The 17473-nt window shown below is 44.6% G+C and overlaps 1 protein-coding gene across 1 annotated transcript in view; it reads right to left on the reverse strand.

The window, feature by feature from the left end:
• Positions 1-17473, reverse strand: part of Pcsk2 (proprotein convertase subtilisin/kexin type 2) — a 260339-nt gene that overhangs the window by 94564 nt on the left and 148302 nt on the right. Inside the window, exons 3-5 of the mRNA XM_055602602.1 lie at positions 12231-12344; positions 9450-9558; positions 2473-2510 (exon numbers count right to left, since the gene is read on the reverse strand). Of these exons, the coding sequence (XP_055458577.1) occupies positions 2473-2510; positions 9450-9558; positions 12231-12344 (261 nt within the window). The remainder of the gene's footprint in view (positions 1-2472; positions 2511-9449; positions 9559-12230; positions 12345-17473) is intronic.

Here is a 17473-nt window from a genome sequence, read left to right on the forward strand (position 1 = left end):
CAGCCAGTCCTGATGAGACCTGATAGACTAGGATCAGATGGAAGGAGAGGAGGACCTCCCCTATCAGTGGACTGGGGGAGGGGCATGGGTGGAGAAGAGGGAGAGAAGGTGGGATTGAAAGGGGACTAGGGAGGGGGCTACAGCTGGGATACAAAGTGGATAAACTAATTAATAAAACAATAAATAAGTTTAAAAAATGTAAAAATGTTCATAACATACAAAGATGTGGGAATACAGTATGCAGTCAGAATTTAGCTTTATGAAAAAAAAAGACACATAGAACTAAAAGTCCCAGATATTAAGGTTGATAGTACTATGGCTGGTTTGGAATCTGTTTTATACCTTTCCAAATAGCTCATGCTTTTATCCACACCTTTGGAAAAGGATTGAAGGGGACAGATCTCAAAGATCACAAACCATGGAGACTCTAGGTTTACTGATATTGCTGGTCTGAGTGCAGCCAGCGTTCTCCAGATTCAGATGGGAGTTTCCCAGTGGTTCCCAAACATCTTCAACCCTTTCATGCATTCCTCATGTTGTGGTGAAACACAACCACAAAATTACTTTTATTGTTACTTCATTACTTCATAATTTTTTACTGTTATGAAACATGATGTAAACAGTTTTGGAGACAGAGGTTTGCCAAAGGGGTTGTGACCCACAGGTTGAGAACTACTGTTCTAGGCTTTTGTGGTGCTAACATCTATGCACAGCAAAGAGGCTAGATGTCATTGGCCTTTCAGCAACAGGGAGCCACCCATGATGAGGTCCTCTAGGAGACAAGGCAGTGATAGCCCTATGTCCTGGGCCTCGGAGCAGAAGGATTATGGGAAATACCATTGCCTCTGTGAGTTTCAGCAATTCTCCTAGGTGGCAGGATAGCATCCCTGAGGGAAACATGCCTCCGAGAGGGAAGGCCCAGAGATAACAGAACATGGCAGAAAACAAAACATTTGTTCTTTTCAAGTGTCCCCTTCAGTGACATCTCAGGGCTCTGTATTTCTGGAGGAATAGAAAAGGGATACATAGAAGAGTTGGCCAAAGTCAGGAGTTCAGGCCGTTTCAAGAAAGTAAATGAACAGCCAGGCACATGTGAGCTGGCTGAAGGGCAGGTGGTCACTAGGACCGGCTAGAGAAGGGCTCCCTAGACACGATGCAATGGGACCAGGGTACAGCCTGTGGGCTGTCACATGCAGGCAGCCCACAAGTGTCTTCTCCACTGCTGTGCACTATTATCACCTGCAATAAAACTTTAGCTTAACTTTCTGTCACTTCCCTTGGAGGCCACAGTGACTGGGTGACCCGTGATGCATTTCATGTATATACATATGAATATATATTTCATGTATATATGAATCCATCTCTAATATTTATATATAATACTTCTATATTCACACACATCCATGTTAGTATTAGAGAAGATTTTTAGCTCTGTTTTTATGCTTCTAGATTGCTGAGTCCTGTGCAGCAAATATCAAGAGCTTTATTATCCTGTTTCCTGATGCACAGTGCCCACAACACAGAACAGCTCCCTCGACTTCCATGCAGTATAGATGGACATGCTAGGGACACAGACCCAGAGTGCTGGCTTGTCAACAGCTTTGCTTCTGACCGTCTGTTTCACTTAAACCCTTGTTTTAAATGGAAGCCTTTGTCACTACAACCGTGCCTTTTAAACTTAAGAGCTTGAGTTTACAGGCAAAGTGTAACTCAGCTGGGCAACTTTACACGAACACGCCAGCGCTCGCACACTGGACCTCCTGAGGCTGGAATAAAGGTCCAAAAGCAGAGAGTGAGGTTCTAAGCCAGTGCTGTGCAGTGAGCTTGCGCTGACAGCACTTGTGTGTCGAGGGGCCCTAAAGGGGAGGCTCCATCAAATGTTTAGAGCAGCAAACATTATCAGAAAGGGTGCTGTTCATTCTTACTCTCCCAGAGTGAGGGTTGCAATGTGAGATACTGCGGTTTCTGGCTCTTTGGTCTTCAGTTTTTGCCAGCAAGTACCCTGATAGCTTGATTACCCCTTTCACTGCAGGATCGCAACTGGCCTTGATTCAAGCCACGCGGCTCTCCTCTCTGCCTCTCCCTTTATCTACTTTCTTGGCAGTCTGTTCCTCCAAACTTCAGCTTTTTATCTGTTCTTCTCGAAAAGCCGCTCATTTGGCAAGTGGCCAGCTCCTCTATCTGAGCAGTGGCTCTAACAAGGTGGGCGGACTCAGTGTGTACAAGCACACAAGTGTGCGCACTTGAGTTATGTGGGTGTTACTCTGTGTGCACAGGAACATCCGAGTTGCATGTACGTGTGTGACTGTTCCTGAATCTGGGCATGCATGTGCTCCTGTGTGTGTGTATGCTCCATCATCCTCTGCACGTATGCATGCATAGTGCATGCACCGAGTGTGTTTCTGATAACTGGATGCAGCAGGTGTCCTAAAAGCACACATTCCCCACACTTGAAAATCAGCTTGTACTTACATAGTTGTTGGCCAGGTCTGGGTGGAGATAGTCAATTCCTGTGAAAAGACAACACAGGAGTGGAGGGTTAATGCCTACCCAATTGTGTCCTCAAAAAAGCTGCCCAGGAATGGCGGCTCCTTGCAAGGATGGTGCAGGAGACTTGGAGTAAAGGGTTGGGGGGAGAGGAGGGCTTATCCTGAACCCTCTGCCTTGCTTCCCCTTTCTCTGTGGAGGAGGGCTGCCTCACTTGGTGGAGAGACAGTTGCCCCCAGACATACTGCAGAGCAGTGAAGCCAATTAGAGCTCTGGGCCCAGGATAACGCTTCCGGATAAATGTCAGCAGTAAGGGGCTTAGTGACTGTGAGATGGATGGCTCATCGCAGCAGCGATGTAAAAGAGATTTGTAGAAACCCTGACATTTCTAACGCATCTCCTCCGAAATGAAGCTGGCCCCGGGGAGGAAAGGCGATGATTATTTAGCAGGGCATGGAGAAACACGGATTAGGAGAGCACGTTCCAGCATAGAAATAAGAAGCACGCGGCTGGGCGAGAAAAGCCATTAAGAGAAAGCTAGCGGTTTCTAGTGAGGTGTTGCCAGCTGGGAGCCGATGCTTGTCTCTTCAGAACGTGCCTTTCTGGAAAGCCAGAGGCTTCAGTTCCCTCAGCTGGAGTTCTGTGTTTGCTCTTGAGCTGAAACCCGGTCTGTACCCGGGAGTCATTCCTAGGTAGAATTACGGCCTATGTTATGACGCTGAGTTCTAGCAGACACTTTGACTTCAGAAATCACTGTGGAACATCAGGAACAGCTGAAAACCATTTCTCATAAAAATCTACAGTACTAAAGCATCTTAGCATATGCTATACCCATGCATATATGGCCAGAGAGGAGACAGAGCAATGGAGCAGGACCCTGCGACTACATAGAGTCATGGTTACAAATGAAGGTATTTGGAGCCAAAGAGCAGAGTTTGACTCCCAGCCGCCATGGTAACCAGTAGCATGACTCCAGGCAGGTTGCTGGGCTTCTGTGGGCTTATTTCCTTCTTGAACAATTGGAGGTGAGAAGGGGACAGGGCTCAGAGAAGCACGTGGTATGTTTAGCCTGGCTGTAGGTGCAGTTTGTATCTATCCTGGGATTGTAGACCTATAAGGTAGAATTATCATCAAGCACCTTCTGCTGACATCTTTCTATGCATACTAAGGCTGTGCCACTATTATTGGGGTTGTGCCAGCCCTCCGAAGGCTTTGTAGTGGAAAAAAACCCCACAAACAAACAGAGAACAGAGCAAAACCAACCAACCAACCAAAGAAACAAAAAGCAAGACCAAATCAAAGCAAACCAACCCTCTTGGATTAGGATGCACATATTCCAAAAGGAAATTTCCATTATTTTCCAGGTCACATTAATACTTTCTGAACAATGCTGTGAGAGTATAGCTAGCCACTTGTCACTCAGGGGCATGATGGTTTGAAGCCCTTTCTGCTCTCCTGACAAAAGTCTGTAGAAAGAAATCGATCTACAGAGTTGGGATGAACACATGTGTTGAGATCAACAGATCCAGTTTGTTTCAAGGGCCAGACACTGTCACAGTGATGTGGATTTTGTCAAATAATATTCTCTCTCTGGGATTTGACTCTGTCATCCTTGAAATGGGGCTAGCATTTACCTTGCAAAGACTCTTTTAAAGATTAGAAACAGTTCATTGAAGTGTTTGGCTTATAGCCACCATGCTAATAATTTCCTGTTATTATCATTATGAATAATGATAATGTTATTATCATTATTTGAACATAAAATGTCCCCTCCAACTGAAGCAGCAACCAAAGACCATGCATAGACTGGACCTAGGCCCCCACGCAGATGTAGCCGATGGGCAGCTCAAGCTTCATGATCCCCTGGTAAGCAGAGCAGGGGCTGTCTCTGACATGGACTCTATTGCCTGCTTTTTGACTACTTCTCCCTGGTGGGCCTGCCTCACCAGGCCACAGGGGAAGAGGATGAGCTGAGTCCTGATGTGACTTGATGAGCAGGAGCATGTTGGTGGAAGTGATGGAGGCTCCCATTATCTGAGGAACAGGGGAGGGGGGATGTGGAAGAGGAGGGTGGAATCGGGAGGAGAGGGGGGAGGGGCTACGCTCAGGATGTAAAGTGAATGAATGAATGAATGAATGAATGAATAAATCTATAATCACGGTTATCTTTATTGCCAACTGACTGTCATGGGTGATAGCAATGTTCTGGAAATACCTCCCTCTTTCTGTAGACAGTTTCTAATTATAAAGTGTGGTCGATAACTCCTACCATAAAGACCTTAGTCACTGGCAGATTTAGGGATGGAATAACAAAAAGAAGTCCCCTCCAGGGTCATGTTTGAACACTTGGTTCTCAGCTGGTGGCACTGCTTGGGAAGGTTACGGAACCTTTAGGAGGTGGAGTGTTGCTGGAGGAATTATGTCACTGAGGACATGCTTTGAGGTTTTATATTATGGCCCCACTTCCTGTTACTTATCTCTGCATCCTATATGATGGGAGGTGTGACCAGTCTGTTTCCTTGCTGGCCTCGTGCTCCTCCCATGCCTTTGCTGTGAAAGGACTGACTTTCTTCTAAAACTGTAAGCCAAAATAAAATCCCCTTTCCCAGCTTGCTTTTTTTGCGAAAGCATGTTTATTACAGCAACACAAGAGTAATCAATACAAAAATTGGTCTCAGAGAAGTGGTTGTTGCTGTGATAAACCTGTTCATGCTGTTTTTAGAGGAGAGTGGAAGACGTCGGAACCTTGGGCTAGAAAAGCTGTTCTATGCCACCGACAGAGATTAATGGGCCATTCTTGCAGGGGCTTGGAAGACAGACGCTCTGAGGGTGCAATGGACAACAGAGACCCATGAAGATTTAGAGGGAACAAGAATTTTGTCAGCAACTGGGCTAGAGGCCATTCCTGTGACATTTCATCAGAGAATCTAGCTGTATTCTGCCTGTGTCCTGAGAAATTGCATGAAGCTGAATTAAAAGTTAATGGGCTAATTTATCTGGTGGAAGAAACTTCAAGACAGAATAATATTCTATGTAATGGTTCTTTCTGATTAAATGTGTATAACGGGGAGGAAAGGAGCATTGGGAGGCTTGCAGACAAGGCACATGTTGAAAAAAAGACTGTCAAGGGATTTGTGCCATTGACAAAGCCTCCTGCTCTGCAGTGAACCATCAGGAAAGGTACCCGGAGGTCAAGACCCTCCTTATGAAAGGAGAAAGTCTCAGGGGCCTGGTCTTGGAAAATTAATACCTAACAAATAATTTTTACTAGGTGGTATACAAGTGCTGTAGCGATGGTTCAAAGAAGCTAGGCTCCACCCCAAGCTGGTAGCAGAACTTGGCAATGTTCTTCACTGAGGGGGCTGTCATGACTTTTTTTCTCTGTGGTCTCAGGGAGCTGCTATAGCTTGACAATGTGTGTGAAGCCTGGAATCCCTGTGAGGAGGCTCTGAGAGGCTGTTCTGCAAAGCTGTGATGCTGAAGCCTGGGTTGTGATGGAGATGCCAAAGGTGTGGGAAATCTGCTCAGGAGGGTTGCACACAGGAAGTAATACTGCCTAAGAGAGAGCCATGTGACAGGCAGCACAGGTTAAAGGGAGGAGCTGCCTAAGATTTTTGAAGCCCAGATGTCAGACATGGAACTACAGGTCTTGGCGTTTATCTTGCTGGTTTTAGTCTAGTTTTTGTTCAGCATTTCCTCCCTGTGTCCCCATTGTTCCTTTTTGGATTGGGGATTATATTCTGTATATTGGAAGTCTATAATTTATATGTTGATTTTACAGTTTACAGCAAGTGTTTACCTTGAGTCTCAGAAGAGACTTTGGGCACTTGAACAATATTGGGAGTTTCAAAGACTATAGGACTTTTGAAATTGGACTAAACATATTTCATATTACGAGCTGGCCTTGAGACTGTGGGGACAAGGGTAGGAACTTGTGGTTTGAATATAAAATTACTCTCATAAGTTCATACCTGTGAGCTCTTGATTCCCAGCTTGTGGTGCTATTTAGGAAGGTTGTGGGACCTTTTGGGGGTGGGGCCTCACTGGAGAAGTACATTTCTGAAGATGAGCTTTGACAGTCATGTCATGGCCCCACATCCTACTCTCTCTCTCTGCTTCTTGTGTGGGGATGGTGTGCTCAGAGTCCTTCCTGGCTGCCAGGCAGGTCTCTCCCTCCTGCTGTCATGCTTCCCCTGCCATGATCTCCTGTCTACCCTCTGGGACTGTAAGCCAAGGCAAGCGCTTCTTTCCCTAGCTTGCTTTTTGTCAGGGTTTTCAGTCATGACAACAGACAAGTAACTACTACAATAGTCTATCTCACAACGGGAGTAACATTAGCAGAAGAAATCGCTAACAAAAACATTTTTAGAGATTGGCTTGATATTAAAATCTGTGTACAAATGAAATTGATTATGTTTGTTGAAATTATTTAACACTGTTAAACAAAAAGTTTTGCAACAAATATAATCTAAACACTGATCCCCCAACTACACACAAAGAACATGCCTTTTACATTGGAAGGCAACCCTAAAACACGATTCCATGTTCTGAGAATGGACTTGGTTTAAGAGAAGAATTGGTAATCTCTTCTCTGTGGTGGGAAATGTGAGAGCAAGGAGATAATATGAGACCAGCAAGAAATTAGATCTCAATAAAATATATTATGATTATAAGAAAGAACCTTTATTAGTTTAAGAGAGAAATGTTCGAATGGTTATAGACTTGGGCCTGAGAAAGAAAGCATTATTGATAGACTTGTGAAGGATGAAAGGCATTTTCCACCAAGAAAAAACAAATGATTGAAATGAAAGCAATAACCTGATATATAGTATTTTAATGTCCCTGTATTTTTAATTACCTCTTAAAGTAGAATATACTGAACACATGTTCTTTGAGTGTGTGTTGCATGTGTTTCTAGGCGTGTAGAGGCCAAAGGTAGATGTTAGGTGTCTTCCTCAGTTTCTCTCTACCTTATTCTTTGAGGCAGGACCTCTCCCTGATCCCCAGGCTCACTGATTCAGTTAGGCTGACTTCCCAGGGAGCTTCAGGGGCCTGCCAGTCTCTGCCACCTGGCCTTGACCCCCAGTTCTGGGTTCAGAGGTGTGCACTGCTACACTCAGCTTTCACCTTCATGTTAGAGATGGAAACTCAGGTCCTCACACTTGTACAAAGGGCTTTACTGACTGACCCTCCTTCCCTGATAGAACTTTTTTTTTTTTTTTTTTGTTCTTTAGAGACAGCAGCAGAACTGTCCAGCAGAACTCATCATCTCACAGAACTACAAAACACCGTAATTAAAAAGAAAGTTACTCTAGGTGGTTTGTTCTGTAACAGAAATAATCAAAATCGTAGAGAGATGAATTTTAGTAGAGAGACGGTGAGCTCAGCTTACGGGGATCCCAATGACCACTAACCTTCAGAACTAAGATCAAGCATGAAAAATTTCCAGGACTTTCTGAAGAGTTTTGCCTCTCAGCCTGGAGTATGTGAGGCACCTTCTCATTTGCCATCTTTGGAAGGGACGGCTCATTCAAGGAGGCTATGGACAGGAACGAAAACTGGCACCTATCTGCTGTTGGAAGTTGATCAGGCCAGGGTGTCTGTTGCCACTGTTGTGCCACATTTAAGGTGGCCTCTCTGTTTACAGACCCCCAGTGGGCTGTTATATTGACTCTCACAGTATATCCTAAGCAGTTTCTTCCAAAATTAGATGCCTCATTTTCTGGGTTGGGCTGCCTCAGCTGTTCTGGAAGGTAGTCTAAGGTAAAGTGTTCAGAAGGAAAAACCATGTTCATAAGCTCTGCTATCTGTCCACATAGTTCCTTTCTTCTAGGGAAAACTCTCATTATTAGAGAAGGCTTTTACATCCACTTCAAAACACCCAATACATCATATGCTTCCAGACTTGGGATTTCACATTGCTTAACGAGCTCCCACAAAGAACAGGTTTGGAGCATTCTGGTCACCCTCCCCCCACCCCATCAATTCTGCTTCAAAGGCTTGCTTTTAGTCAACGTTCTTTGAGGATTTCAGAAGGGAGAGGTTCCATTGTCTCATCTCTGTGCAGGCTTTGTGGGTAATTAAGCTGATAATGCCCAGTGGGACTCTTAGAGGGAGCCCTAGTGACCAAGGGCAGAAGGACATCCCAGCAAAGTGACTGCAGGGTGGTGATGACACTGCAAGATCTCGCTAGAGGCAAGACCACATGCAGTTATAAAAACACTAATTCACAAAATCTGTTAAACCTCCAGCCTGCACAGCAGGGTAACAAATGAGTCTGTCAATGATACAACCGTGATCAAAGACTGCCTGACGGGCCGCTCTGAAAGTAGCATTAAAGCCGGGTTTTTGAAACCCCAATCTTGTCATGGACCCAAAGCCACGCTCTCAGAAAGAACTGTCTGTGATTAGTAAGATGGATTTTTGACCTCAGTAGTTAAAACAGCCCATGTGGCTACCTAAAACAAGGAAGCTGAGCAAAGAACTGAGTGGTAGAGCAATTGCCTAGCACATGTGCAAGGCTCTGGGTTGGGTTCCCCATAGTGTGAAGAAGACAACATTAAAATGTGAAATGGAACTGTTGTGAGAATTTGAGTTTTAAATTGCTGTGAGCTTTAATTTACTAACTCTCAGTGGCCTTGCGTAGTCAGCACTACAGCACTGGGCAATGTGGATCTAGGGAAACAAGGCGACAGACATGGGTTTAGAGGACATCTCAGGTAAGCTGTAAGAAGCAGGCCAGTGAGAGAGCGAGGGAGTGACAGGGCGGTTTCTCTAGTTTCTTACTTACCAGTTCAAGCAATACTTGTTGAGAGCATCACTAACCGATGATTCTGATCAGGATGGAGGGGAGGAGTGGGTCAAAGTGTGGTGTGGCCATCAGGTCCAGAGTTGCCAGTTGCCTGACTCGCCTCTACCAAACCCCAACCCCCATGTTTGGAGTCACGAGAGACACTACTCACCATCATCCATAATCCCAATGGTCACTCCTTTGCCCGTGTACCCCAGCTCCCAGGCTTCGGCCACATTCAAGTCGAGGCCAGGCGTGCCATCAGCTTGTCCAGTGTTGAACTGATAGGGGAATTCAAAGCAGAGAGTCTGATTGGTTTGGTGCTGTGACATATGCTGGTACTTGGTTGCCAGACTCAGTCTGCCTGGCCAGCTCAAAGGCTGCGTCCTTCATGAAACATGCTTCTGGGTGGCCTACTTTACCTCAGAGGCTTCCCTTCCTGTTTGTTTCACATAAACAACAGATCTTTCTCTTTTAATGTAAAGATTAAACACTGCTCTTATCCCCTCATTTCATAACAAATCACTGTCTTTACAGGAATAGGCACATAGCTCTGTGGTAAAATGTTTGCCCAGCACATACAAAGTCCTAGCTTCAATTCCTGCCACCACACAGAAAACTAAAATCGTCTTTTATAACGCTCTTGGGGAGGCAATCACAGCAAAACCTTCAAATAGGGAATGAAATGTTTATTGTCAAAGCTCTGTTTAGCTCAAGCTTTGAACTATAATGTCTTGTGTTATTACTGAATAAAGTAACTTCACTAAATGACAACAGTTTTCTTAGAGGAAACTTTTAAAAAATTATTTGTTTTTATTTTATGTGCATTGTTGTTTTGCTTGGGTGTGTGTCTGTCTGAGGATGTCAAATACTAAAGTTATAGATAGTTTCTAAAGTGCCATGTGGGTGCTGGGATTTGAACCCGCTCCTTTGGAAGAGAAGTCCATAGGACTTCTCTTAACTGCTGAGCTATCTCTCCAGTCCTGGAGGAAACTTTTTATCTTGGGAATTTTAGTACTGCTATGCAAAACCTTGTTCTGAAATACTTGTTGAACTAAATTCAAGATAGGTGGCTACTCTTCAGTATCTGTTGTAGTACAGAAAAATAAAGTCCTTCTCAGTTTTTGTGTGGATCCAGGCCTGTGTTCATGTGGATTCAACTGTGTGCACAGCACAATTGTGTGTATGTGCATGTGTGTGGGAGCTAATGGTCAGCTTTGGGTATTGGTCCTTAGTGACGATTTTGTTTTTTTACGTACTTGAGAGCTTGCCGAGTAGGCTGGGATGGCTAGCCAGTGAGCCGAAAGGATCCTGCTATCTCTCAGACCTCGGTTCCTGGATTATAGGTATACGTCACCGTTTATAAGCACTGTTACAAGTTTTTGTTTTTTCCACACGGTTTCAGGGATTGAACTCTGATCCTCATGTTTACATGACAAGCATTTTGATGACAGAAAGATCATTATTGTCCCACCTCACTTTTTAAAAGGAAGATTAAGGAGTGACCCACATCAATACATTCACTAGCCTCTTTCCACGATCTGTGTTCTGTGAAGACTTTCTCAAGAATGCCTTATGAAGAAATAGTGAGTCAGAGTGTGCCCGCAAAGGCTCACAATGACCAGAGGGTATTCTGGCATTACTACGATATTATCGGAATGTCATCAACGTCATTAATATGTATACAAAAGTTAGCACTCTTTTCCTTCCGGGCCCACAGCAGAGACTAGACCCCTCTTCACTTCCCCCTTTTTATTTAGAATGGTCATGTGACTGGCTTCGGTTCATATAATGAGCTCATGTGCTACTCGTCACAGCCTAGCAGATGTTCTAAGAGCCGCAAACAGTTTGTTTTCTTTCCTCACTGAGGTGCTGTGGAAGCATTTGGGGTGGAGCTCGGAAAGAGCAGGCTTTAGTTTTAAGCAGCTGCTCTGCTTTGGGGTTACTGTTATTGCAACAAACCTACCCTATCTAGATTAACATAATAAACTCATTCAGTTACCCAGACTTTCAAATTCTATGTACAAAAGAATAAGGCAGAGACAAATACTGAAGCCTCGGGAGGGAAGCCGGGAGGCACCCTACAGTGTAGCCGTCCGTGGCATTTGTTTTTCTACCTCACTCATCCTCTTCTAATTCTAATAAAGACATCACTCACAGATTTAAATCAGTCATTCATAATGTGCTCTGCATCTTGAGTTGGTGGTCATCGAGCTCCTTTTTAAAAAGATTTATTTTTATTATTTTTAATTATGTGCATATGTGTGTTTAAGAAAGTGAGTGCAGGAGCCTAAGAGGCCAGAAACAGGGCATCCATTGCAGCTGGCGTTGCAGACAGTTGTGGGCTGCTTGACAGTAGGCGCTGGGAACTGAACTTGGGCCATCTGGAAGGACAGTGTATGTTCTTACTGACCAAGCCAGCTCTCTTCCCCTATTAAATTTTTTTCTTTCAAACAGAGCTTAGTCAACTCACATGGATCACAATAGATTTAGATGAGCCAGAAACTGTCCTCCATGAGACAGTCCAGGCTTCAGAGCTGTGAGTCTTGATTCACTGCCATCATTTTAGGCAGGGCTGAAATGCCATCCTTGATAATCTCTCAGCTTTCTTGCTTATGAAAACAGTGGAGTTTTACTCTTGTGGCTGTGACTTTAATATGCTCTTCCCTTTCTATGCCTATGGACACTCCTGGATTACTTCTCATAAATATTTGACTTAAATTTCAGGTAGTTTGCAAGTCTTCATACAGGTGTGTCCAGAGTCTAGAACAATGTTATTCAATGTTGGTAGAAGCTTAGGGGAAAAGATGCATGGAAGGTAATAGGTAGAATTCAAGCTCGTTGGAGGGTATAGAGGCATTCATTGACTTGGATGCTTTAATTTTGCCAAATTACAAAGAAACAGAAGTTCATCTTTCAAGTGAGGGCCATTGTAAATAACAGAGAAACTTACCAGGTACCATTGCTTTGTAAAAAGAGGATCATTCATGTTGATGTCAATCTCATTGATGTCCCTATAGCCTCTCTTCTTACGGTCAAAGCCTTCTTGTTGCAGGGCCATCTTTACCTGAAATGACAATACCAATAGATTACCCATGCACAAGCCTTAACACCCTTCTTCTGGCATTCATTGCTATGAGTTAGACTTTTATTTGTACACAATGTTTGTGTCCAAGGATGTGTGTGCTTTCTTCAGCAGAAGCAAGATTACCCTGTGTAGGACCTCATTTTATCAGTATTTATTGTCTAAAAGCATTTGCTTATGGCTATACCGAACAACTAGGCCGACAGAATCACTGAATGGAGTCAGTTCACAAGGGGATGTAAAGCTGCGGAGGCAGAACCAACACAAAAAGAGCAGAGAGGTTCTTTACCTGCGAGGAGAGCATGGGGACTGCTTGCAAAGCAGTAACCTCCCCCTCCCCCATAGGAAAACAGGGTTTATTCAGGTGGCCTGTGCATTTTCATGCAAGGCTGGTCTATTCTTGAGCACACTCAGTGGAGGAGCCATTCCTGAGTGTGCTCATTTAAGTTCATAATTTAGGAAGACAAGAGAGATTCACATGCTTACTGCACACTCCTAAGACACGTTTCCAAGATCAGACTGAGAAAGAGGATGCCTCACAGCGAGTTCAGCTTGTGACAGAGAATTTTAGCTGAAAATAAGGGAAAGGACTCAGGAATTTGCCCCGGCAGATGTCTGCCTCTATCAGTGGCTAACAGTAACTCACAACAAATTCCCTTCAAATAAGAATTGGATGGAGAAAATGTTCTTCAGAAAGTTGAGGAGTCAGGTGTCATTAAGTGAAATAAAAGAAGACAATAGAGCATTTCTGTTAGGAGAAGGAAACTGATGGGAAGCGAGGATAGACTAGCTCATATCGCTGAGGGCTTTCATCCTCTGCATTTGTTGTTAGTGTTACATTGTGACATTGGAGAATCAGTTAGACAAAGTCCCAGCGGAACAAAGCCCCTACGGAAGTGGAGGTGCGCCCCACTTCAAGGCTCCTGAGGGCAAGTGAGAGGCCCTGGGAAAGAGCCGGAAGGACTGTACTGCTTTCCTTGTTCCCATAGTTCAAATCTGGGCAGCCAGGCAGAATCCTGGGCTCTGGGCTCTTGGATAGAAATGAAATTCGAGAGCTATTAGTCCAAGCAGGCTCCAAGCCATGACTAGACTCTGTCCTAATCAGGGAATTTCTTTTCACTTAGGCATTCACCACACTGTCGTCCAATTGCTGTGGCTAGTCCGACTACCCATAAACCCAAGGGCAAAGGACCAGCATGAGAGGGTGTGTGCCGGCTGTTTATTATTATTCCTATTAGTGTTTGTGACCTGACGCTCTTCACACTTCTTCCCAGTTCTCCCTAGGATGTAGGGGGGCACGTTCTTCCTGGCTACCAAGTTCCATTAGAAGGAGTGAAATTCTGAGCACCTCCTCTCTCAGGACAGTGAGGCTTCCTCAGCCCCAGGATACCTTTTTGTGGCTTCTCTTTCAACAGTTGATTCTCAGGAAGGCAAGACAGGGGCTGCTTCAGCCCGTTTACATCAGAGTCTACTTCCTGGACGCGTTCTTTCTGAAGAATCCTGGTTAAGAGCTCCTCCTGGCAGGTTGTCCAAAGCTGAACCTTCCACCTCCCATTGCTTACGAGCCCCTGGCAGCTTCCTGCACCTGCTCCTGTGGAAGTGATCCAGAATCTGCTTCTTTTATACACAGAAACTGTCACTGGTGTGCATGAGAGTAGGCCAGCAGGGCCAAGTGCAGAGCGAGAGGCAGGAAGTGGAGAGTCTCCAGATTTTATTCCACTCCCTCCCCCCTCCAATGGGGAAGTTAGTTCTCACTTCGTTATTCTCTGCACCTACACATGGAGGCTGGGCTCATTTGACAGGGAGATTCAAACCCCACCAGGAACTGTACACACAAAGCAAAAAGTCTTTGTGCAGCACCGCTCTGCGTTCTTGGGTATTTCCCCAAAGGTATAGCTAATAGCAAAGTAATCAGAAAAGTGGGGCGGAATGGTATTTTTTATAATAGCAAAATATTGACATAGCTTATGTCCGCCAAAAAGATAAATTACAACTCAACAGTACACACACCCATAAACCTATAGACATATGCATATATATGAATAATTATGTGCACATTCATTTTATATAAATATCCCATCTAAGAAATAGATGCTCTCAAATAGGATGAAACATGCCTAGATTTTACTAAGGAAAAAAAAATATAAGAAACTGTGCTGCAAGTAAAAGATAGTTGAACAAAGTCTGTCAAGTGTGTTCTTGGCTGCCCTGTAGACTGAGGAAGCACCGGAAAGCTGCGAGGACCCAAATCTGAGCATTGCTGGGATCCTGTGACTTTCCAGGGATGTGGGCCTGCCTCAGCACACCAGCTGGCCTGGAGCGGCTGTGGGAAGCACAGCCTCTTTGCTACAGGTTCGTTGCTTTCAGAATGCTACATGAGGTCTTTGGCCAGTTACAGTCCATAAAGTCAATGGTCTCCAGGGCAGGTTGTTCTCAGACTTGCCCTGTGTGTGTGCATGTGCGTGTGCGTGTGCGTGTGCGTGTGTGTGTGTGTGTGTGTGTGTGTGTGAATTCATTACTACAAAGAGCATTTAAAAGACCCCAGCAGATGTGTGGTTCTCAGTCTGGAGAGACAGCCACTGTGCACCTCTTTTCCAGACCTTTAACCATGAAAAGAATTTAAGCTGAGCATCCGTTCAGCTTATGAAGGAAGGAGTCTGAATTCACCAGCTCATTTCCCCAGTTTGGTCTCACAGGGAGGCCTTTATCCCCAGTGCTCACCACAGGGACACCTTTATTGATTTCTACTGAAAGATTCCGTGTTGGACTTATTGCCATGAATAACTTCTGTGAAACAGTAACTTTCCCTCTTAGGATCTCTGGGAAGCGAGTACAAGTACCAACTGCCGTGGGGAAGTTTGAGAATTCTCACCTCTTTGCTGTTTCTAGCCGTCTCGGAACAAAAGACCCACATCAGATTTGAGGTCAAGAGCAACAGGGCAGGAATGACTTCAATCCAAACTCAGTTAGGCCAGAAGCTCACTAATGAAAAGACTGCTTAATCCACTTCCATAAAATTAATTAATTCCATAAATGAGGTTTTAATGGAAACCAGTGATGCTTTAGGGTGCCGTAGTCCCTGGACATCCCCTTCTTTGAAACTCAGGAATCTTAAGCCTGGAGCAGGCTTTCTGGGTCTGTACCTTCCCATCCTTCACAAACATCTGTTTTCGGCAGGATGCCATCAGGAACATATGTTATGCATAACTCCAGAAGTGTGTTGTTTCCATGCATGTCTATTGATCTTATTTTCTGTGTTCTTGTTCAATTCTGATTCATAATTATACTTAATTTTTTACATAATTAGTAATCATATTATAGATAAAAATCACACAGTCTTCTGTCCCTGAGTGTCTTACTATAAAATATTTTAATATGCTACTATGTAGCTGTGCTATTTTAATTTCTGTACCTCCGTAGAGTCATGTACCAACTATTTCCCTATTATTGGTTGTTCAGGTTGTTTTCTAGTGTAACTGTAATAAATATGACAAGAGAGATGAGGTTGCAAGCCATCTTCCAAGTGTTCTGGGGAATATTTCAGTGTTATAATTGTATGTGTGATAAATACCTTATTATATGTATATATGGGATATATATATAAATTATCTTAATAACAGGGAAATATTTCCCTAGTGTCTAAAGGATAGTTCTCCCCATAACTAAAAGACCACCTGACTCACTGTCCCTTCTCCTTTGAATTTTAACATATTTCATGCAATGCGGGCCATCACCATTTGTATAATTTAATCATGGCTTTCTCCCCTCCTAAAATACAATGCACTACTAACTTAGATGCATAGCTTTAGAATGCCTCCCCAAGGTGGACCATTGATTGTTTTCACAAATGTCCAAGCAAAAACATGGGCGAGCAGGAGTGCTCCGCCTAACTACCAAAGTCCAGCTGTCAAAGTCTTGAGGTCAAGCAATCAGAAGCCCCTTTGCTCACTTAATTAAACACACCGTCCTAACACAGGGTTTCCCATTTTCCCTGTCTAAACTGCCGCTTCCCCATGGGCCATGTGTCTCCTGTCTAACAGAGGCAGTCCACTCCCTCACCCCAACTCTCCTGAGACAGACTCCTTCCTTACCCCTCTCCCTTGCCCCTTTTCTCCCCTCTCCTTTGTTTCTTTCCCTGATCCTTCTTCCTTTATCTCCACTCAGTCTTTGTTCCTCATCCCTGCCCTCTGTCCCTCTGGGGCAAATAAATCTCTTTTGTGCTGAGAACTTGGTCTTGGGGGTCCTAAGCCCACACTTTTCACGTGGAGGGTAAGAAGCCACATCCAGCAGTGTGAAAGGATGGCAGAGTCACTCAGGTTGACCAGATTGATTCTAAATGCCATGAACTTTCCATTAAGCCACAGGGCTGTTCCCTAAGGCGTTCAGCACAGCCAACCTTCCAGAAATCTGGGACAGCTTAACTGGGGAAATAACTGGCTAAGGACTGGGCTGTGATCGCTTCCCTGCTGGGCTGATAATTAAACAGCTGTTAATTAGCATGGGATGTGCTGGGTTGGGAGGAGCCCAGAGAAAGGGGAGTAAGACAGATGCCTGCCTCTGACAGGGTGAGGAAGGTTTCGGCTTGAAGTGAATGCAAGAGCAGAAACTAAAATGCACACATTCAGGTTATTTTAAGTCCTGAGGTTGGGCAACCGTGCTGTGAGCTTAGAGCATAAGATGGTGCACTTTGGTTCTCAGCCACAGAGTGGGTCAGGGAAGTCACTGAAGGACCTCAGGGACCACACTATCCGGGGTCACCACTTGCTCTTACAGCATCTGCAGCTGGACAGCAATCACCAGCAGACATCTGGGCTCCAGGTCTGACCATTCACTTCCGTCGGTCATAATTTGCACAAAATTACTTGCTTGCTTGTGGATTTTGCTTTTTAAAACTCTACCGCTGGGCTGGAGAGATGGCTCAGTGGCTAAGAACCTTCGCTGCCCTTCTAGAGGACCCAAGTTTAGTTCCTAACACCCAAGTGAGCAGCTTACAATCACCTGTAATTTGAGCTCCAGGGAATCCAACACTTTCTTCTGGCCTCTCTGGGTGTTCACAGGGTGCCAACACACACACACACACACACACACACACACACACACACACACACACA

This window comes from Psammomys obesus, unplaced genomic scaffold, assembly GCF_907164565.1.
Source record: "Psammomys obesus unplaced genomic scaffold, mPsaObe1.curated_primary_1811, whole genome shotgun sequence".
Classification (NCBI taxonomy): Eukaryota; Metazoa; Chordata; class Mammalia; order Rodentia; family Muridae; genus Psammomys; species Psammomys obesus.